At 51.0% G+C, this 23,391-nt stretch overlaps 1 protein-coding gene across 4 annotated transcripts; it reads right to left on the reverse strand.

Moving 5' to 3' along the window:
• Positions 1 to 2,399: 2,399 nt before the first annotated feature.
• Positions 2,400 to 22,021, reverse strand: KLHL25 (kelch like family member 25). 4 transcript variants are annotated; one of them, XM_052808131.1, is made up of 3 exons: positions 21,821 to 22,021; positions 9,139 to 10,968; positions 2,400 to 4,016 (listed from the first exon to the last, which is right to left on the reverse strand). In XM_052808131.1, the coding sequence occupies exon 2, from the start codon at positions 10,949 to 10,951 to the stop codon at positions 9,182 to 9,184; it is 1,770 nt and encodes a 589-aa protein (XP_052664091.1). In that variant the 5' UTR covers positions 10,952 to 10,968; positions 21,821 to 22,021; the 3' UTR covers positions 2,400 to 4,016; positions 9,139 to 9,181. The 4 variants fall into 4 exon arrangements, with proteins under 4 accessions (XP_052664091.1, XP_052664092.1, XP_052664093.1 ...); XM_052808132.1 differs by having other exon boundaries at positions 21,817 to 22,021; XM_052808133.1 differs by having other exon boundaries at positions 21,755 to 21,863.
• Between the last annotated feature and the right edge of the window lie 1,370 nt (positions 22,022 to 23,391).

The raw sequence follows: 23,391 nt of genomic DNA on the forward strand, positions 1-23,391 counted from the left end.
TGCAATGCTGGGGCATTAATTAACATTCAGAAGATGACAAGCCAAGGACACGAGGCTTCAGTGTTTTGTACAGGCATGGATGAATTTGAAAGCATGTTGGATGGCTGGAAAAAACACTCCTCCACTCCAATTATGTGTCTAGAATGCCAGAGCCAGCCTCTGGATGGTTGTGGGGCTTCCTCAGACACTGGAGGTATTAAATCACCAGCTACGCTGCTTTTAATTGACTCTAGTGACAAAGGGAGAGCAAGCTCAGATGGTAATTCCCCGTAGGGCTTCAATGCACAATAGTATTATTTCAAGGGCAGCTGAGGTCAGGCTGGGAAAATGCATATTTAAAAACCAGTAAGGCACTATGACTTTCACTTAAATAAGACATAGGACTACCAGCCTTTTGCATCTGGGAGGTTCAGCATGGTCATTCCCTGGGAATGGTGGTCCTGAGACCTGGGCCTGGGAGAGGTCTGGTCCCGCTAGCTGCCTGCCCAGTCCCTTCTTTGAGCATCTCCCTGCCCCCTCCTCCCAAATGCTTTTTGGAGAGGGAGAAGCGCCCTGCTACAGAGCTGGGGAACAGAGGTGGAGAGAGAGCTCAAGGGCAAGCTCCAGACCTGGCCAGAAAGGAGTTGTGTCCTGTCCAAGCTCTGCCGTGGGTCCGGGCCCCTGCAAAACAAGGCAGGAGGTAGGTGTGGGACAAGCCACCCTTTGGTGGCCTGGGTCTGCCGGCAGCAGTTTGCTGCCATGCCTGGGTCTGAGCAAGGGCCGGATCCTTGCACGACCCTGCACTTCTGGGCGACCTCCGTGCTGGGCTCCTGCCCACCTCCTGGGGAAGATGGCTGAGCTCTCGACACCCTACAGCGAGGGTTGGCTATAGCAAGTGGGCACGTTTCCCAGGAGCCTGGGAACATACAACCCCTGTAAGGCCATCAGGCAAGACTCTTTCCCAAGCACTCACTCCCAGACAAAGCTGAGCTTGACCTGCTGAGATGGTGAAAAAGCTCTTTTAAAAAAGCAAAACAAATCACGTTTACATTTCTTCCCCTGTACCTCCCCATTAAACCCCAGCCCTGCTTTGGCTGTAGCTTTATTCCGACTGTTACATCCGTTTCCATCTCCTATTCCCCTTTTACTTTGTTGCTGCTAACCAAGAAACCTTTGTATTTTGCATCGCATTTAATTCCATAGCAACAGGTTGCTGCTGTCACAGCAGCTGCTGATTGCTTTTGAATTGTCTTTCAGGCAAGCTCCAGAATAAATACAAAAGAGCAGGTCTTTGCATGGCTCATATCAAAGCTAGCCAGTCGCAAAGCCTCCCGAGCTGGTATTTAAAGTCCCAGAGTCCCATATAAAACCTGAATCAACAAAACCGAAAGGGATTTCATTCACAGACTCACTCTATTTTTTCCCCTCTCCTGCTCATCAAACAGTAATTTCTACCCTGAATCGGTTTCCCAAAGGGCTCTTTAATGAGCTTTTTCTATGGAGCCTTACACTCGTATCTGCTCAGCTCACGTCAGCTAACGCTGCTGCCCACCCAGATCCCACGGGCAAGGAGACGTGTTCCCAGTCTCCTTTACAGCTCAGAAATTCAGGCTCCAAATCCCTTTGAGACTGTGCATAACACCCGTAGGAAGTTTTGCTTCCCAAGCCCAATGGCCCCTGCTAGTAAGAGGAGGCAAATAGGCATTTGCAAGGTTGTCGTGTTTTGCCTGGTGCCTATTAGCTGCTCTGAGCGATGCTTTCGCGCTCCCAGTCCTGAGCAAAGCTGGAGCTGCTGGTCTCGCAGCAGGGCAGAGCCCAGAGCCTTCCCAGAGCAGGGCTGGATCAAGTCTCCTGCTCCTCTGGGATGGGGAGAGATGCACATGGGGGAGAAGCGTGAACAGGAACCCCAGCTGGAAAGCCCATCTTGCCTGTCAATGGGCCCCTTTTTTGGGAGCTGCAGCAGCCAAGCGAAGGCAAATAAGGAAAACAGAAGTATAAATTCTTCTTGTCTTCCTCAGAAATTACTGGCTTTCCCTGCAGGAGTACGGCTGTGTCTGGGTTGGGCCCCCTCAACCTATTTGGCAGGTACTAGCATTGCAGACTCGCAAGTTCTCCTAAAATCATGGCACGATCAAGTTGAGTGAGAGCAGCCGTGGAGAAGGAGACACGCGATGGCCTCAGGACACGAGAAGCCCTGGACTTTATTCTCAGATCTACCACTAACCTTGGACAAGACACTTGACATTGTGCCTCAGTTTCCCAAGTGCTGAAGCAGTAATAATTACAGCCGGGCTGGTTGCTTAGGAGGTTGTTTGTGAACCGCCCCACTGAATGCCAACCCTGTTATTATTCCTTGGCCCTGTTATTAGACCTAAATCCAACTTGCTTAAGAATGAAGACTCCTGTGAAAAACACACAACTGGTTTCCCAGATCATCATTTTTATTAAAGTTCACAAGCAGCTGAAGGAAAAAAAAAAAAAAAAAGGACTAGAAAATGTAAATAAATGCCATTCAGAGCATGGCAGACTGGCTGTGCACAAAGTGTGCTCTTCCCGGCAGCAACGGGCGCTTGCTGCTCCAAAAAGACCTTTGTTGTTTGAAGCCATGTCAAGGCTTTTCATTGCATTGCATCATTCAGCTGGCCAGGCTACAGCTTAACCTAATCCAGGGGCGAAAGGCAAGCCTGGAGCATCTGCAGGACCAGATCTGCTGCAGAGGGAAGCGGGATGCTGGGGCAGTGCAGGACCAGTCTTTGGCAGTGGCCAGCCCTGGAGGAGGCCAGTCGGGAGCTGCAGCCCCATGTCGACAGCCAAAATCCACGTGCCTTCCTCCACAGCGTGAATGAGGAGCGACTTGGGCTGACAGCACCTGCATGGATAAACCCAAATACAGTCGGCAGCCAGCGTGCACAGATAACCTGGGGCAGCTACAGCCCAACTGCTGGCAGGCAACGTGCAGTCAAAAATGCTCACGTCTCTCCAAGGTGAAGCCAGGATGTGCGGCGCGGCAGGAAGGAGGGGGGGTCCCTCCCCAGCCTGCCCTGCGATGCTCCCCTAGTCTGCTCGCTTTCCGTCCGAGGCCTCACTAGAGGCAAGATGCCCCCTCCCAAGGCGTGAGCTTTGCCCCGCTGCACCTCTGTTTCTGCTCGTTTGCTAATTACGCCCTCACCCACGCGCTGCTCAGCGAGCGTGGCGGGGAACTCAGAAGACCGGCTCTGAGCACGCAGCAGGTTTTATCTGGTGAATATCTCGGCAGTGGTGCCGGTGCCTTGGCACGCTAACAGAGCCGCCGCACTCTTCCCAGCAGCTGCGTGCGGGGAGCTGCCCGGCCTCCGACCAAATCGCAACCGGCTGCAGCAAGGAAAGGGGAAAAAAAAAAAACAACCCATAAAAAGGCCCAAAGTGCAAAACAAAAGGCACCTGCCCTGTTTCGCCGCAGTACCCAGCGCTGCTGGCAGCCGCCCCAAGCTCCCACGCTTTAATGTTTCGACAGCCATTGCCAACGCGGAGCGGCCAGAGGATGGGGAGAGCCAGGTGCTCTCAACCCCTCTTCCCTTTAAAAAACACTTCCAAGTCTCCCAAACAGCAGGCATTGCCAATGGCAAGTTCACTGCCTTTAAAAAAAGAAAGTATTAATAGCTCTTAACCCCTGCAACCGAGTAACAAAAAGCACCTGACGGCTCCCCATGCCGTGCTTGCCGAGGGATGCAGCCTGGTGCACACCCTCTATCTCCCCAGTCCCGTCGAGGCGCTGGTGCTCACGAGCCGTCCCCGCACCCCCCATACCCAGCCCCAGCCCCGCAGCCAGCGCTCCCGGCTCCTCGCTGTCCTTGCGCGGCAGCCGGTGGTGGGGCTGGGTGGCCCTTGGAGCACCCCCCTTGGTGTGATGCCGGCGGCTGGGCAGGCTGTGCCTCCTGCTCCTGGTGCCGGGAAGGGATGCCAAAGGCTCCTCGGAGTCCTGTGCGGGAGAGCAGGAGGGGACTCGGTCACCACGTCGGCTCCAGCAGCGAGACAGGGGATGTGGACGTGACTGGCATCTGGGGAGGGAAAGAGAAAGCTCATTAACAGGCGTGATGCTCGGCTCAGCTTGTGCAGGGGAGCACCAGAAAAGGGGTTGCACGTTGGCAGCTACTGGGGTAACCCCCCTACCCCGAATCCCAGAGATGGGTGGAGGTGGAAAGCAGCTGGTTTATTTGGGGTTTGGGGTATGCTTTGCTTTTGCGGGAGAGGGGAGAGAGTGGGCGTTCAGCTGCGGAGGGCTTAGAGCAGCAGGGAACCGGGCAGAGTCGGCCAGGAAACTTCTGTGGACATGACAAGGGAATGAAAAGTTGAGGGAAATGGAGTTCTAGCTTTTTTTTTTTAGGGCAGGGAGAAAGGCCCAAGAACTGGAACAGACAAAACAAAAAGACCCTTTTTCTCTTTTTCCACCAGTTCCTCCAAAACCATCCATATGACTGACATTTCCAAGGGGTTGATTAATCCAGTCTGGGGCCAAGCTCAGACTGCACATGTTTCCATCTGCCCAGGGTTAGGAAAAGCCTGATTTTCATTGACTTTCCTCCCCAGGCCAGCCACTCCCTTCCAACGCTGCCTGATAAACTGGCTTCAGAGACAACCAGCCGCTTGGAAACAGCAGCAGCGGCAAAAAACTGCAGTCCCTGTTTATCCGGCCTCGCTATTATACGCATGCAAATGGATTTCCCTAGGAGCCACTGAGGGAAAACAGCTGTGACTTCATTCCGGCAATACCAGTGAGGTTGTAACAGGTTGCAAGCAACCAACCCAGCAGCACACCAGTGAGCTGGGGCGTTTAGGAGCCAGGAGATTATGCTGACATTCTTTCAGGCTGCCGTTTGCAGGCACACAGGGCTTTTGCATGGGAAGATGTCCAGCTGTGAGCAGGGCTCTGAGGATGGAGCCAGGAGCGATGCACAGCAACAAAACCCTGCAGCTTCTTGCAGCTGACCAAGTGCTGTTCCACGTGGAAGGGAAGCCAAACCAGGCAGCGGTACAACCGTTTTTGCAAAGGTCTTGTTATCTAAGCTGTAATTAAATAATCGGGAAAAGTCACTCATCAGATCTGACATTTAATGTGACCACAGTATCAGAATACAGTTTTGGGCCTGGCACGCTGCCTAAATCCTTGCAGGAGCTTTGGGGCCAAAGTTCAGCTTTTAGGTGCCAGAGCTACCTCAAAGCCTGCAGCCTCGGCTGCTCAGCGCCCACCCAAAAGCAGGCACCAGCTGCTGGTCCAACCCCGCAGCCTTCGCAGGAGCCAAACTCACCAAAGGGCTCCGCTGGGAGCCACAAAACGGCCTCTGAGCTTTCAGATGAGCCCCAGGAATAAACACCCGAGCAGTGCCTGGCCACCTGCCACCGCTTCCTAGAGCCCAGACGGTGAGGAGGGTCCTGCAGGAGCTGAAAGGCATTGGGAGGGGAACCTCTGGCTCCTAGCTGCTACGTCCCTGTTTGTTTTGAGATGGGAGCTCTGGCATCTCCACCTCAGTGGAGTGTTTGCGGCTCAGGAGCCAGCAGAGAGGGACGCAGCGACTTCCCTCTCCATCTCATCGTCCCTGGCTGGAGCGCGCAACCTCCCAGTGGCTCCGTCTTCCCCGGTGACTGTTCTGACCCCCAGCTGAAGGCTCCTCTCTCTGGCCCAAGCCCATCTGTGATTCTGCCCCATGAAAATGAGAGCATCGCACACGACAGAGGGTTTGGAGAAGCCACTTTTAATTTGGAGACAGGCAGCTTGCAGAACCTGTTCCCGGTACCACCTGAAGTCACCTCCTGGGAGGTGTAGAGTTGTCCCCATCAATTGTCACTGCACAGGGCTGCAGCAGATCACCCAGCATCGTCCCCTGAGCTCCTGGCTGGGCTTTGCTTGTGTTTATAAACTAAGAGTCTTTATTAGCCAAGTGCTCAGCATTTTATTTCCCTTTTGTAACAATTGGCCTCCTCGTGGGTCCACCGCCACAGGTGGGAGGAGACCAGGCTTTCACGTTTCATATTGCTAATCATGCTTGATCCCTGGAATTAACTGCAGGTAATAAGCACTAAATTAATGTCACATGGCATCCTTTGCAGGGGCTCTGGGACCTCTGCCAAAAGATGCCCCAGCTCCAGCTGGGAAGGCTGAAGGCCATGCCCTTGAGGAAACGTTTCCAGCTGACCAGTTTTATGCTTCAAATGAAAAGCAGGCTTGGTGTTTTATGATCAACATTTTTCAAGGTTGTATTATTTGGGTTTCAGGGCCAGTATGAATGCAACCTCACCAGTTTATAGGCAAGAAGGCAGGGTTTTTTCATGGGTACAAAATACTATTTCCTACCATGAGATTGCCCAGGCCTTTCTCCACCAGCCCAGCTTGCTCTGCTCCAAGGGCACCTTGGATGGTCCCTCCCGAGCCTTCACCAGCTGAGGGGGGTTCCCATAGGATTAGCGTTCCCAAAACACACCAGCACCTGGGCACGTGCTGGCCAACCTGCCTTCTGGGTGCCCCTACTTGAAGAAGGATCCCACAGGGACTAAAACAGTTGTTGCAGCAGAGACCTAACACAGTGGCAGCTGTAAGCCAGAAGATCCTTTGGCCAGACCTGCTACAGGACAACAGGGTAGTTGTAGAACCCTATAGCCAGTTACCCCAGTTCCTGAGCCCAGTTTTGGCACGGTTGCAGCCAGTACAGCCGAGACGAGCATGTGGGATGTGGCTGGTGCTGTGTGGGCAAGGCATGCACATCGGAGACATTCAGGTCTGGCCTTCATCCACCCGTCTTGGTCCTTTATTAAGGAGCTGTCACAGTGGCTGAAGCCATAACAATAACTTAGGGTTTTTTTTTAAAAAAAAAAACAAACAAAAAAAACAAAAACACCCCACACTCTAGAAAAATGAAGTGAAGAGACATTCTGTCTGGCAAGAACTCATGTATATTTTAAATACTTCTTTTAACCAAAGAGTGGAAGCAAAGCCAAAAAAGCACACAAAACCCTCACACAGTGACTTTTCACCAGTTTTATTTGCAGGTTGGCATATTACAGTTCCTAGTTTTCTTGTGCTTGTGCCAGGCTCCAGATTACAGGGGGAAAAAAATATCCATACAACCCCCACAAAGCTCTTTATTAGGTCAGAACAACCCGAATACAGTACAGAGGAAAAAAGGTAGGAGAGGAAAATAACATCTCTGTGACTTTGGAGACTGCTTTTTATTTGGTGGCTGAAGAATCAACCCCCACCTCAAAATATTCCCTATTCCTGTTCCCAGCAGTGCAGCTGGTGTTGAGCTTTAATATTCAGACACATCTGCTACCAGAGAAAATTAATTTTCAGCTCTAGGATGGCTCTTAAAGGGAGGCCCCATTGACCTGAGTTGAAAATGATGGAGTCCTCACACTCTTTGCTGCAATATTTAATAGCTGAGTGGCAGTTAATTAGATTACTGAGCTACTGTGACAGATGCTAGGCAACGCCTGAGGAGGAGAATTTGGAAAGGCCATTATCTTCCAGTACTGGGAAAGCTCTCGGAGATCTCATTTTAACCCTTTCCACTCTTGCTCTGCCCTCACTGTGGTCCAACCCATGTTAAAACCAGGTGTTTCACAAATCAAAGGCCAGCACAATGCTCTGGGTGCTTTTTCTCCACCTGAGAAAAGTAGGTGGTCACGTTGGGCAGATGCCCAGCAGAGGTGCCAGGAGCTCCTCCTTGATTCCCAGCTGGCATCAAAAGAGATGCATCACTGCGAGATGCCAGTAATTTCACCCGCTGGGCGATTCCCAGGCGCACCAACCACACCAAGTGGGAAGCAGGGAAGTGAGAGGGTGTTAGAGGGTTTGGGCAGCATTCTTTCTTCCCTGTATTAAGTGAAGTGGATTTTGATGAATCTATGGAAGAATTTCCCTCCCCACAGTCCCCACTTGCCAAATAAAACCTTAACTGAAGCTTGTCAATCCTGCCCCTATACGCAAGGGTTTCCTAGCTCCTTCAGCTAGCTGGGATGTAGTCTCTACCCGCCAAAGCAGGGTTGTGTGTGTTGCTGGCACTGTGAAACCTGCAGACTGAGCTAGCAGAGGTGTTACAGACTTCCCGGGAAGATGACGCTATCCAAGTGTTGCCTGTACCAATATCTGCTTTCACAATGCAAGGTGAGAGGAGTTTTTGGCCTTTGCCTGGCCAGCTGCATCTCAGCACAGACTGGTGAAGACATGCAAAGCTCTGTGGAGCAAAACTGGTAACAGAATGGCAACCAAACATCCCACTGGGGAGGAGAGAGGAGGAGCCAACAGCCCTGTCCCACTGGCATTGCAATAGCACCTTCCCTGAGCAAGCAAGAACTGGAGCATCGGAATGAGACAGGACATCATGAGTTTCCACCACCTTTCTTGTTTCCACACACCCCAAAATACTGATAACCACATTCTTCTGGTTACAAAACCCCCTCCCTCCCACTCAGGTCTCACACAGAAGTCTCAGAAGTTCTGATTTAACAAGCAACAGTTTGGATGTTAAATAAACACCAGGACCATCAAATGCACCGTGGCTTCTAAGCTTTTGCTTCTGCTACCGACTGAAAGGTAAATACAGAACATAAAAAGAGATCCAGGACTTGCCGGCATCCCAAGGGTCACTTGCCTACACATTCGTCAGCTCTGAACAAATCACCCAGATATTCAGCAAAAATATCGAACTACTGAGACTTTTTCCAAAGCACCTGCTGCCCTAGTATCTCCCAGGACTCACATGCAAGTGCTTTTAGAAACCTTAACCCCCTATACCCCATGGGGACAGGTTGTATTCCATGGTGATAGCCATGAGAGCAGGCATGGATGCACCTGCCCTCCCCTGCCCACCCACGCACAGAAGGGTGATGCTGGCACATCCAGCTAGCTTGGAGCAGAGGGAGAGGAGCTGCGGGCTGCATGCAACCATCTATGCAGATGTATCTCTTAAGATACTGGGAGGATCATCTGGAAACAAGAGAAACCTGGAGCTAGCTAGACTTACAACATCGCAGAAGTGATTACTCTTTTCTGGCACTGCATCCCACCTTTAAATGTACCCTTCTCATAAAACACGAGCAACCTGGAACCCGTGGCTTTGGCGTGGTGTGTGCAGATGCAATTGAGGCAAGACAGCAAGTTTCAGTTTAAGAGGAGGAGACCCTTACCTTACTGACCTCCTGGATACAAGCCCCCGAGCCCCGACCCTCATCATGATGGCAAGTGCTTCCACGTGCTGACAAAAGCTGTGGGGATGAGCGAGTAAGGCACCGTTGTGATACAGTTCCACGTGTCTGACGTAGGGTCGTAGCAGTCCAGCGTTTTGCACCTCTGAGTGCCAAAGTAACCCCCCACCACGTAGAGTTTATTCCCCGAGGCCAAAGCGTGGCATGACATGCGCTTGGCTGTCATGTCCCCAATGCGTGTCCACTGGTCCGTTTCGCAGTCAAAGCGGTAGGCGGATGCTGCCGTGAACTCGGTGTCTCCTCCCATGATGAAAATCTGGCTGCCCAGGACAGCGGCTGCTGTGTAGCGCCAGGGCTGTGGGCATTCGGCTTTGATCATCCACCGATTCTCAGCTGGATCATAGCACTGGACTTTGGACACCATGTCTCGGTGAATGCTGGTCCCACCAAAGACAAAAAGCTTGAGCCTGGCACTCACCACCGCAGCGTTGCTCACTCCATCTCTCAAAGGAGCCACCATTGTCCATTTGTTGGCTATGGGATCATACTTCTCCACTTGCTTCAAGGAAACAGAAGGAGATGCAGGAAAGACTCCAGCTACTGCAGTGTGTCCACCAACCACATACAGGCAGTTTTCCAATTCAGCTGACCCATGCCCAAACCGAGCTATTAACATTGGGGCAGCTTTTGACCATTCCTCATGAACGGTGTCATACACCCATACGTCTTTCGAGACCCCGTTCTCTGAGCCCCTTCCTCCAGTGATATATACTTTGCAGCCGATGGCACAGGCACTAAACTCCTTCCGCGGACTGGGCAGGTCTGCTTTGGGGATAATTTCCTTTGCTTTGTGATCCACTTGGTAGATCTTATCACACATGAAGGTCTGTCCTCCCAGGATCAGCAATGTGTGCCCAGCTTTGCGAGGCCTGGCACAGGGACTGGTGACCACCCCATCATTCTGGAGGATCTTCTTCTTGCACTGAATTGCTTCGTCCAAGACAAGCTTGTTCCTTTCATCCACCATGATCAAGTCCTCAGAAGCCAAGGCTTCCTTGAGGCATTCAGAAGGAAGCAAGGCCAGACGAACATTCCTCAGAAGTTCTGGGAGATAAGCCTTCCGCTCATCCAGATCGTATTTCACCCACTGGATGACAGCCTTAAAGACCTTTTCTTCATCCTCAATTTCCAGCTCATCACTGGAGATGAGGTCCAGCAGAGTGTCCTTGGAAAGGTTGTTGAAGTCCTCACTCTTGTGAACAGTCTCAAAGTTGACCAGGCACATCCTCCAGGAGAGCTCATAGAGCCGCCGGCACTGATGAGCATCCGAGAGCAGCATCATGCCCAGGCAATTGGAAGGGTAGAGGTTCTTCTCCAGGAACTCAGCCGCCGCGTCTCGGACATCATGGAACTGCAGCATGTCTCCAGCCTCCAGGAGGGACTCAGCATTCTCCTCATTGATGATGATCCGAGAGGAATAAGCAAAGTCCAGCAGTAGCTCCAGCACCTCCGGGTGGAGGCTGTCATGGAAGTTCACCTCATCATCCAGGCTCTCCCGGAGGCCATTGCTAAACATGGCTTCAAAGTACCTGCTGGAGGCAGCCAGCACTGCCCGGTGACATGGGAATGACCTGTTTCCTGCCCAAAGGGTGACATCGGTGAACATGCAGTGCTTCCGCAGGGTGTTCAGATGGGACAAGACGCAGTCCGGGTGAGAAGCTTTGTGAAAAAGCAAGATGTTCATGGAGCCGGTGCTAGTCCGGGATTTACGGTTCTCGTGGACGCTGACTGACATGATGACAGTGCTCTTTCCTGCAGAGAAACAAACAGAAAAAACATCATTCTCTTGTCCTTACTGATGTAAGGCATGGAGAATATATGCATTTGCTATCCAACCCTGGGACACTGTCAGTGGACCTCAAACACGAAGCACCAGGTGACACCCCAGTGCTCCTGCTCTGTGGGTGCTCCTGCACCCTTGCTTGCAGGGCCCGTGCCTCCTGCACCTTCACATCCTCCAAAAATTTAACTCAGCTAGACTCAGGCTGAGCAGTGTGGGAAGGCAGAGCGGGGTGAAGGGGGAAATTCTACACTTTGGTTTCAGCAACTGAGCAACAAAGTGAAGCAATCAAAACCCAAACTTGATGGTAAATTGCCTCAACAGCCCCTAGAGGGTATTGGCAAACCGCAGAAGAGTTATTTTTCCTTAGAAAACAGCACTAAGAGAGCAGTCTATCCAGGATAAAGGGCATCGGTCTGTTCTTGGCTCAGCAGAAATCAAGTTTGGCTTCTGATTTTCACGAAGATTACTGCAGGTTTAGGAAAGGCAATTGCTACAGGTTTTATTTATGGAATATTTAGCTAGCAGCACAAGCAAAAAGTTTTGAACAAATTTTACCAAATCCTTTCATTGTAATTTTTTGTTGATAAAACTCACCAGACACTTCATGTGACTTAAACATTTTGCAGGACAGATTGACATCAGAGAATAAGACAAAAGAGACAGCTAAATAGTGCTTTTTAAGAGACAGGCAGAAGCAAACACAAGCTTTTATTAGCTACTATTTCATTTAAGTGCTACTTGATACCTATCCTTGCCTGTAGAAGAAAAACCCTTTGGACCAAACAAATTAATACTACTTAGATGATAAAATCCAAGTCATTTACTCCAAAGTATTTTAGCCAGCTCTGTTTTGTTCCCCATGTAACTAAAGTAGACAGACAGATATGCATACAGTCCTCTCTTACAGCAGAAAGTCAGTACTGAAGCTGGTAGCACGACTGTCCTGAGGTTTGAAAAACAAGCCCAAAAAAAAAGGAAAAATGGCGTCAGCCTGCTGTGCCTCCGCTGTGGGCTCCTGTGGCAGCAGACACAGCAAAGCCATCACAGGCACTACACTAGGTGACATTCATTTTTCAATAAAAGAGACTCTCCCTGGCTAAAAGTGGAGCTTGCAGGCAGGCAGCCCACTAAATGAACTAAAGATGGGGGCATGTCACAGAGCTCAGAGAGGGGGGGGCTGAACTGTCCCAGGAGCATTACGGCACTTAGGGCAGGGAGGACCCTCTTTGGATGCACAGGAGCATCAGGGGCTGCTGCCTTCAGCTCAGCTTCCCTGCCAACACAAGGCAGCCACCAGGAACAGCTACAAGCTGCGGACAGTGGGCCTAGTTGACAGAAAAAAGGGGTTGTTTGAGAAACACTATTCAGGTCTGCTGTATCTTCTCTCTCACCCACACTATTTTTTCTATCCCTTTTCTACCCTGCCTTCCCAGAAACACTGCAGTTTTGCTCTGCAGGCTGGAGACGCCAGGGCTGAAACCCCACGGCGTCTCGCTCCAGCCACCTAATTGTTTAGAAATCAGTAATTAGCCACACAGATATAGCTAGGAAAGGGGTTTTCGTTGAGTTCTTATTGTGTTGTTGTTGGGTTGGGTTTTTTTACTTGCTCTTCCCAGCTCGAGGTTTCTCGAGGGTCTTCCTCCCCTGCAAGCACAAGGTCTACAGATCAGCCCTGTCCTCCCCAGCTAGGCTGAGCTCACAGCCACAGCCCCAGCCCTGCACTCAGGGTCCCGGGGGAAACCACAAAATGCCGAGAGAGCGGACGCAGTGCTCCCAGGCTGCTGGCAGGTCACAGCCTTGACCCGGCAGAGACCTGGAGCTGCACAACCCTCCCACGCTCCACGGGTGGATGACCTCAAGCAGAGGCGGATGGCCAGATAAGCTGCCTGACTCACGCTCTGCTCACGCGCTTCCTACCCCCTGCTTCTCCAGCGCCTCCAAAAGAGTCCAAATTCGACAAATAGCTGTGGGCACGTCCCTCCTTCCCCACCCGCTGCCATGAATTATTGAGGTTGGTCTTCCGGAGGCCTCATTCATTCCTTGGGGCTGTGTCGCAGTCCAGGGAAAAGGTCTCTCTGTGCTTCTCCGTGCAGAAACGATAGCTTGCCCAAGCAGCCACAACTTTTACTTGGCCCCTGAGCCAGCCAGGGGCATCGACATGGGTATTTGGGTTGGATACATGCATGCTTATTGCCAAAATCCCTGCAGCCTGGGGTTGAGGCTGCCAAACTCATTTTGCTTGTGATCGGAGGCTGTGCAGAATCAAGGCTCCAAAACAGGAAGGAAAATGCCATTATGGAGCAGCACTTTGAAGTGCATCTGAGGGAAATGGTTTCCAACACCTACACCCACCGCAGGGACAACACTAATTTAAGAGGTTATATGGATTCCCGTGTCAAAGCTCTGTAATGCTAAAGCAAGGAATACAAATGAAACATTTATGAGTCTGCTAAAAGCTATTGATTTAGGTTCCTATTCCTACAACCTCAGAAACCACCCTGCCATTGCTACTGCTTTCTGTGCTCGCAGCTCAGGTCAGCTATTCAATGTTAACCTTTGATTTGCTTATGCACAAAAAATTAAGCAATTTAAATAGGACAGCTGTGGAAACAAACAGAAAGATTGCACGAAGGCAGCATCATTTTTTCTGACACTAAGATTAGAAAAGCCACTACTCAGAATGGAAGCAGCAGGTCATTTAGAAATTAAAAATGTCTATATAAAAGCTGCAGCAGAGCCACTTTATATATATATACACACACACACACAAAAATCTCAGGCTTCTAACATCAAACATCTTGCCCAGGGCACTGAGTAACCAAATAATATTTCTAACCAATGGGTACCAAACGGCATCCAGGGAATAAATTGGCAGGTTCCAGTCCAGTCCCCATTAGCACTGCTCTTCATATCAGCTTGTCCCACTACAGGCACCAACTGATCCCCAGTAGAGCCGCAAGGCTGAAAGCTAAAGAGGACACAGCCTTTACTTGGCCCCTCCTGGATCCAGGTTATGACACTGGATGTCACTGGTCACAGATCAGCAGCGCTAGACAGACCATTAAACTGAAACTAAAGCAGGCACTGAACAATGGTGTGCAGCCATCTCACCAGCAAGGCTTGCTTACGGTTTTCAGCAACTTCTAAACAGCTTGTTTTGAGGGCTTCTTGAATCCTACCATAACTGGGCACAAGCAGAAAAGTGGCAGGTACTAATTCTTCCCCTCACAAACACACCCCACCGCATCTCTCAGCCTACCAGAGAACTTGGCATCATCCCACCCATATCAGATGAACAGAAACTGCAGGCAGCAGCTATTTCATCTGATGGGTTTCTTCCAAAACCTAGCAGCCTTATAATCCTCAGAAGCCCGTAACTAAAAGGATCTTCTACACTTTTCGTGATGTGCACAAACGTATGCTTCAATTTAAGCAATGTTTAACTGCAGCAATGAACAGGCTGGACCCATGACGTGCTCTTATAGGCACTTCTCAGAAGAAGATGCATGCAGAGCAGAATTTGGCCGCTACCACATTCCTCACTTCCCTTACCCAGCTACCAAGCTAAAGAGACAAAACAGAACCACTCAGAATGAGGAATATTTTACACAAAGAAACCTGTCAGTGGCTCCTGCCAAGCTCCCACCTGCTCTGCAAGAGCTCAGGGCGTTATCGGAGCTCCCAGCTGCATTTTCCATCACACAGGAAGCTATCACTAGGACAGACGTGTCAACGCAAATAGCAGAAGGCATGACCTGAATAAACTGGGTCTTGGATTTCTCCACACTGCATTCATTTTTTTTTCCTTCGAAAGGCAGTTTTTGAAAAAAATAAGTATCTACCGCATAGCCTTTTAGAAGGATCTTACTGCACGCAGAGGCAGACGATAACCCTTCTTCCATATGGATGAGCGCAGAGGGGCATCAGCTTTTTGACACCTCTCCAACGCTGCCTGCTGGCTATAGTATTCCCCTGGCTGTCTGCAGTATTCCCCTGGCTGTCTGCAGCCTTTGTACAACAGGTATAGGAAAGACAGGTTTTTTTCAAGCAGAGCAAGATAAGGACGCTTTGGAAATCCTTCCACTCACCCACACAGGGCAGAAAGCAACCCCGAAGGAGGGTAGGAGCTGGCTCAGGGAGAAAAGGGCCCTCGAATCTCAGCTCATGAAGAAAACACCCCAGCAGTCTCTCTGGACAGGACAAGGCCGGCAAAGAGAACAAAGGGAAAAAAACAAAACTACAGAGACGGTCAAACTCCCCACCCAAACAACGGCCATAGTTCTCCTGTCCAGGTGCCCCTTGCTTCCTACAAGCCATGCCCCAGCAGAATGCTGTCCCTCCCAGGCTGGCGGGTCGCCATGTCGGAGCCCTGCTGGTATGGGTCATTTAGGAGAACCTCAGGAAGCACTCTCTTACCTCTTGAAATATCCAAGCAGCACTTAGAAATCAGATACTCTGAAGCCGTATCGGGCCCTGGTCCCCAGTCACAAAGGAACTGCATATGAAAGGACAGCTCAGAAGGACTATTGATACATGAACTTTATTTAGCTAGGCTCAGGGTTCCCCCCTCCATCTTAAACCAGCAGGCTGTCCACAAGTCTCCAAGTTCATTCACTATCTGCAGGGAATCACCAGCTGAGATGCTGCTTCCTTTCAAGAGGACGATATCTGAAAGTGAATAACATGTTCCCCAGTGGGACTTCAGAGAATCAAGAATCATTTCTGCTTAGGTGAGTGTTTATGAGAGGACTTATGAGTGTTCTCCCAAGACTGTAAAGGTTGGCTGAACACCAACAAAGAACCCAAATCCCAGGAACCGAAGCTGGCACTTTCAGTTTGCCAATCAGACTTTCAGAGAAGCAGCAAGCGTTCCTTTTTGCCCCACTCAACCATGAACTATTTAAAGCTGTAAATAAGTAAATAAATAAGCAGTAAGGTTCCCTGCTGGCTCAGCTCAGAAGACCTGGAAGAAGCTGCTCACGCTGCAGCGGAGATTCATTCCCAAGCAGTCAGCCATGCAGGCCGTCCACGTATGGACTGCACTACAACCTATAGCCACTCCATCCAAACCAGAGCAGACCCACCTCAAGCGGCCAGCGATGGTCGCTTCCACAGGGAGGCAGGCATAAGACTAATTTTTATTTTCTCTCTGATTTCACCGTATCACCCACAGGGTGAAATGCCATCTTGAATTCAGCCAAAGTTCAACTTCTCCCTGGAAGCGGTGGGATAAATTCTCTAGCCATTAGTAATGCATCTGCTTCCTCGTCCCAAATATCTGTACCTTCCCAACGCCTTTATGGTCTCCACCACCTGGTGCTGGCCAGCAATGCCATCCCAGGACAGAATTACTGGTACAGAACCAATTTCCCCTTTTTCACTGTACAGAGTAGCAAACTAGAAACCTAAAGTCACTTACTGTGTTGTCTTCATGGGGAAGAGCTCCTTGCAAAGCTGCTTAGGAGAAAGAGCAGTGTGGCAACACACTGCCAAACGCAGAACCCAGATACAGCTGTGTTTCAGATGCAATTTTCCAGCGTTGGAGACCATCAAAAGGTTTGAGAAGGGGGATCTATTACATCCAGGCATTCGTGTACTCACAGACACATTTCGAGTGTCAAAAGCAGAAAAAAGCCAACAGAAAACAGGAAAAGATGGTGGGGGAGGGAGACAGAAAACAAGAAAGGGGAAGAAACAAATGTAAAGATGTTTTCAGATGATTTTCATGTCCTTGCGTAACACAGTGGACTATCAGGTATACAGCTTGGAGCTGCTTGAAATGCTCGATAATAATAATAATGCCCTTCTGTAAAGAGCGCTTGAGATGAAAGGAATTAAAACATACCTGGCATTTAGCGCAGCACTGCACTTGTTGAGCATGGAGCTTGGGCTGCTGCCAAGTGGGCAGCAAAGGACCTTTACCACATCATCCCCCAGGCGTGCTCTCTGCTCTGTCCATACTCCTGCGGGCCTGGATGCAGACTTTGCTCTCTAACAAATCATGTTCATCTCTAGCAACTCTGGTGAATTTAGTGGTTTGCCCTGTCAGCCAAATTTGTTCTTGTTTTCTTCACGATGACTAATGCAGCAAAGATGTAACTGTGATTTTGCACGCTGGAATTCAGGTAACGTAACTCTGCTGTGAATCAGAGGGTATCTCTGTAACAGAGCTGGATTTGGCCTTCCTGACAAATTCTGGTTGTTTCATCATATTTGCAAATAGGCAAGCAAAGACAGTTGACTCCATCCCCCCAGCGCAGAATTTCTGATCCTGCCCCAGCCTTTGAGAATGGAAGGCATCCTTATCATTTCTTCTCATTTTCTCACTTTCTAGTCTAGCCTGTATATCCTAGACAGAAAACAGAGAGACCATGTGAAAGGCTCCTTCTGCTGGCTCAGACAGAAACTGGGAGGTTTTCCAAGCCCAATTCTGTAGGCTCCAGGAGATCTGATTGTCTGGAGAAGGTCCAGGCACATATCTGAACATCAATATGCTTACTAAAGCAAAGCTGAACTCAGAAACTCGGTCTGTCCATCACTGCTTCATATCCCATTCTCACTAGTACCCACCATTCCTCCCTTTAAACCTGTGCTCCACTCTGAGCCCAAAGCCACCGCAAGAATCTACTGAATGCCACTTACCATAGAAAACAAAAGTAGTATTGCCAAGCTGTACCAATTAGTGAGGTTCTTGTTCTATCTTGCACAAGCACTGGTAAAAGGGGTGGTAGTGCCTCAAATCTGTATGACACGAACTAATCTGAGCCAAAGACGACCATGTTCCAACCAACATAAAAATACCCACAGGAAATCCACTTTGCATGCAATACGTGCAGTTTTATTTGCAGATCAGGTTTTGGACATGCTACTCTGCAATTGAGATACTCCATAAAGCTTCCTGAGCTACCTGTGAGGCAATCAAATAAAGTTCATGTTCACCACTAAGCACATTGGCTTTGCAGTTCCTGGGAGTGCCACACCCTCCTACAACCACTATCCGGATCGGGATAAATAACGCTTTTAGCCACAGTTCAGGCTCCAGACAATAGCTTTTCATTGCTACGCCTTAACCCCAGTGGATCTTTTCAGAGCCCGTGATTCATTTCAGAGGCTGCTGTGGGGTTTTGTCCTCCCCGCCTGCCCTCTAGCTCCACTAGTGAATAAATCCCATTCTGCCAGATCAATCACAGTCGCTTTGCAAAATGAATGCGGGGCTGCAGAGGAAGCAAGCGAGTTTGCAGTCCAGTCTCCCAAATTATACTCAAAAAGACTCCAGAATGGAAACAATCTACTTGATCGCAGTATCTACCCCAGCCCCATCTGGGCAGGATAAAGTCCTTTTCAAGCAAGCCAACTTGCTAATGTGCTGCAAAGGCAAAAGGCCTTTGGTACTTCAAATACAGAGGAGTGGAACCACATGCCACTTCCCAGGGAGAGTTTAGAAGATGAGATGTGGTATACGTCAAATTAATGCCAGAATCACCACTGCAGTTGCTGACTCCAGAAAGCGTATTCAGATCCTCCCACTCTCTCTTTGCATACTGTGCCCAGCTGCTGGTGCTGAGGTTGGCAGAGCTGATTGCTCCGATGGTCAGGCTAACCAGAAGCCCTGCTACAGACGCTCATACCAAACAGGTCGGTCTGCCTGCTGTCAGGGCAGGATTTCAATTTTTTGCCTGGCCAGTTAACCTGGGGTTTTGTTTTGTCTCCCCCCGTCCCCTGTCAGGCAGGAGATCTTGGTGCAACTGCCAGCGTCGAATTGCAGGAGCTCATTTGCAATTGTGGCCGGAGTTCAGAGCCGTGGAGATGGGAGGCCCTCATGCCTTCTGAACCAGTAAGCCCCTGATGTTGATGGGCATGGAAGACAGCCATTCCCAACTGGACTGTAAAGCACTGACAGATATTGAAGGGTCTGGGGCTGCAAGACAGAGCATTGCTTGTTGCCCTCTGGCTCTGGACAGAAGAGACAAATGTGACACCCATCTCCGATCTTTTTGTTTCAGTACTAACACAGCATCAAGCCACGCACTCAGCTTGCAAGTTCTGGATCAGCGTGGGAGCGCTGCAGCAGCCCAGGCTCTCCTGGGCATCTGTGCACACATTGTAAGCAAACCAGAGCGATTGCCAGCGTGCTACAGTAATAAATTTGCCTCGCCACAGTCTGACAGGCTATCATATAAAACTGGTAGTCTTTGCAAAGTCTAATGGTCAGCGAGTAGACAGTGGTTATGGGACATGCAACATTCCCAGGCTCGAGCAGTGGGGGGAACACAGAGCAGCCTGTACTGGCTGGAGTGATACTAATAGTCACTGCGGGGATATAAAGTTGATAAGCAAAGACAGACCAACGTGATGGTGGTTAAAGGTCAGGCCAGGGGCTTGGGGCAGCTTGTTACAGCTAAATGATTTGTAGCCGGCATTCTTGCAGCCACTGTTTTAAGCAATGCCAGCTACATCCACTGCAATTCAATTACAGTCTATAAAAGATGAGAATAAACCTACTCCTCAGTTCAACTGCTGACACTGCTTCTTCAAACCTGCCCCTTCCACAGTCCCCGAGCGTCAGCCGCCGTCGCTGCCGTGGACGGCCCGGGCCAGCTCTGCCCATCCTGCTCCACCTACTCACGCCCAAGGCCAAGGCACTGCTCAACACTTCTCTTTTGTAATGCTGCCACTTCCCTCCCCATCTCGCAACGTGCTGCCCGTCCTCTTCCACCTCCACAGATGACCACATCCCGCCCTTCCTGTTTCACTCATCTACCTCCTCCACATTGCCTAAAACCTCCTCTGGCTGTTAAGAAGGACCTGAACTCCTGCAGGCTTTGGGGAGCACCTGGTTACCACTGTAAGGACAAGAACGCTATCATAATTCACACATACGTACGTACACATAGACATGCACACACTCCTTGTCCCCATCCAGGACCATGTCCAGCACTCACTCCAGCGCTGGAGGGACCATATTATATTTCAGACACATGCTTATTTTCACATGTTTGGAGTACGTGTCATGCAGCATCTTGTCACCTGTTCCCAAGCTGTCTGCCTTCATGAATTTAATTTCCCTAGCTCCTTCAGTTGAACAATTTTCAACTGGCCTTATCTCCTCTCTAAAACCACATCAGAGACACCATCCTCACTGCTTGAGTTACTTGAACCTGCCCCAAACACAGCATGGGAGGCTACTACAGGGCACCTTCGCATGCATGGTGAGGCAGAAGGACTTCAGATAACAATCTTCAAATACTTGAGAAAATGAACAAAAAAGGGATAGGAAATTTAAGTTCCTCAGTGCTGAAGCTGCTTACGGTCCTCTGTGTCCACATTACGGTGCGACTAATTTGCTTCTGCAGCAAATTTCACTCTGGTTTTAGTCCTGAGAATCTTGTGCCCACCTGACACCTTCCCGCTGCAGAGCAAACTTCCACGTATGCCTCCTCCCCAAGTGCTTTACTCAATACAGCCTTATCAAAGAGATAAACCAGAGCAGATGGTTAGGGTTAAAGACACAAAAGAGACAAAATGTGTTTTCAGATAAGATTTGGTCTGAAGCAGCAAACAGGACAAAGAAAACAGAGAGGCTCCAGAAAGGGTCCCATCTCACTAAGGAATCAGACCCCTTGCAAGATGGACAGAGAAAAAAAAGTACATGAGAGCTCAGACCTGTTTTACACCTACTCCAAAAGGAGACAATTACCAGAGAAGCAATCAGTAGCACAGCTGAGTTAACAGTAGCAGCTGGCCACCACCAGAAACGTGCGGGGTGTGTTACAAACATCTTGGGTTGGTCCTAAGGCAAGTTCAATAAAAACAAGTGTTACAAGACATAGGAAGGAGGGAGAAGGCAAGGGAAATTGTCAAAGGATAAAGGTTATAAAGTTGCTTGGTTTTGCTGCGGCTCTGGATCCGTCCTGGGGAGAAAGTAGTACATATGGAAGAAGACTACAAAAGCTATGGCCCACAGCACCCTGACAAAGTCACTCCAGCAGATCACAAGAGAAGACATGCAGAGATTGCCACAAAGAGAAAACAGAAACCAGTTATGAAACTAGGGCTCTCCATATAAATAGTATGAAACACTTGGGTGTCTGCTTACGAATGGCTGAGGACAGAAGATTTTCCAAGCACAGATTTGGCTAGTCTAAGCCTCCCACGCCAACAACTACCAGTGCAAGTGGATGTATGAAAAAAAGCAAACCCCCCCCAAGTACCGAAGAGGCAAAGCACCCCCCCAAGGACCAGAGAGGCTTTTAACTTTTTTTAAATGCAAAGGGGCCTGTAAGGACAGCAGAGGGATGGAGAACAAGTTTTTCTTCGCTGTCAGCTCAGCTCCGTCATTCACACAAACCTGCACACTTCCCTAGACAGGTTTACTTGAACTGATTTCATCAGGAAGGCTATGGAAGTTGTGTCCCTTAAACCACAGTTTTGAGAGAGACAGGTACAAGGGCGGGGGGGGGGGGGGAAGCAGTGCCACTTTCATATTTGAGATGAATAGCAGCTTGGTTTTTGGGTTTGTTTTTTTTTCTGTAAAAGAGAAAAGCCCTTCACCTCCCTAAGCATTTCACTGCCAGCTTTCTACACCTGTGAACCCGCCCGCCAACCGCGATGCTCCGAGCTCCCCGGCAAGCCCCGGGACCGGTAACCGGGGCGGCACGCTGGGTGCCCTTCCACCGGGAGACGGTCTGCCGCCGGGCCGGCAGGTCCCTGCCCTTCCCTGGCTCTGAAGCCCCGCAAAAGCAACGCCGGCCTTACCAAGAGGGGCCAGAGCCGGATTCAGAAGCGGCGGCTCGAACCCCAAGCTCGCAAAAAACAACTCACCGTCTCTCTCCGCGCCCGGCCAAGCCGAAACCTGCGGGAGCCCCGGAGCCCCGCAGGGCGCCCGGCGGGGAGGGAGGGAGGAGGGGGGGGGGGGGGCGGGCGGGCGGGCGGGCAGCCCCGGGCGGAGCGCGGCCGGTGCGGGCGGCTGCCCGGCCCCAGGCGCGGAGCGATGCGCGGCGGCGGCGCCCCCGCCTCCCCCGGCCCGGCCCGGCATACAATGTCAGCAGCGGCTGGAGCCTGCCTCGCGTGGGACTTCGGGGGCGGGGCCGGCCGCCGCCTCCTCCGCCATTCGGGGAGCGCCGAGAGCGTGACGCGCGTCTCCACCTCGCCCCCCCTGCGGAGCGGCGCATGGGAGGGGGCGGGCGCAAGCCGGGAGTAGCGACCAATAGAAGGAAAGGAAGGCGGCTTGGGGGCGGGACGAGGGCGGCCCGGAACTCCCCGGGTCCCAAGGCCCGCCTGCCGCCCTCGCAGCCCTGCTGAGCGGCTCAGCGCGGCACTCTGCTTCCCCCCCCCCCCCACGCCGCCCTGTTTGGCATCTCCCGCGGGGCTCGCGGGGTGCTCTGCCCTGGCACCCCGCTGCATAACCGCCGGGACTGCCCTTGGGCCTCTCGTGGAGCCACCCGTGACATCCCCGCGGCAGAAAGCCTTCCCCCCCCGACCTGGCCTTTGCCCCCCGAGTCAGGGCTGTGCTCTGTGTGGAGCTCCCGGGGCGGGAACCGGGCTCTCCGCCCCACACGTTCAGCGGGATCGGCGCCTCGCGGTGTCTTGCCCTCGCGTGTCACTCGCCCACCTTCAGCCCAAGCCTGCAGCGGGACGGTAAAAGTCAGTAAAACGCTGCTAAAATTCAGGCAGATTTCTGAAATCTCCGGCCTCGGCTCAGCAAGATTTCAGTACGCGGGGGATGTGAAGGTCAACATGCTCCCACGGGGTCCCTTTGCCCGCAAGGATTTGCAGAGGCCGGCAGGGGTCCGTGTCCCCTGGGTGGGGACGACCAGTCGGTCAATGCCTTCATCTGGAAGGAGCTGGGGAGGGACGGCTTGTAAGTGCTTCCTTTAGCAAGCACTGTGGGCCGAACAGGGGGAGAAAGACTGATTTAAGAACAATAACGTTTTTCACATAAGGCAAGAGCAGGCGGAGGAGCGCTGGTAACAGCACTGCCTCTGAACCCCAAGCGTTTTCCAACCTGTGCTCCGGGAACTGGCCTGCAGCGTAACTTCATGGTGAGCGGCTGTACCTCCTCTGGGACATGTGTCACGTTTCAGCTGCCAGAAAGAAGAAGGTGAAAGCTTTTTTTTGGATGCGCAACTTTTGGATACGCAGAGGAGGCAGGGAAGAGGTGTTCCTTGTCTTCTCCCACAACCCCATTTCCCCGGGGCCCTACTCCCCATACTCAGTCACGAGTGTTAAGTAATAAGACTCAAATGAAAACCTAACAGTTCTATTTAATGTATCTCCCCAGATAATAGCTAGATGGAAATACCCAGGTCCAAAGCGTGCCGAACCTTCTGTACACCCACGGATGGACTATTTAAGGGCTGCTGCTTCCGACCTAGTAAAGGAAATCTCTTCAA

Source organism: Harpia harpyja, chromosome 14 (assembly GCF_026419915.1).
Source record: "Harpia harpyja isolate bHarHar1 chromosome 14, bHarHar1 primary haplotype, whole genome shotgun sequence".
Taxonomy (NCBI): Eukaryota; Metazoa; Chordata; class Aves; order Accipitriformes; family Accipitridae; genus Harpia; species Harpia harpyja.

Excerpts from the sequence above, each read along its gene's own strand:
- KLHL25 (XM_052808131.1), bottom strand. The coding sequence starts at position 10,951 with ATGTCAGTCAGCGTCCACGAGAACCGTAAATCCCGGACTAGCACCGGC.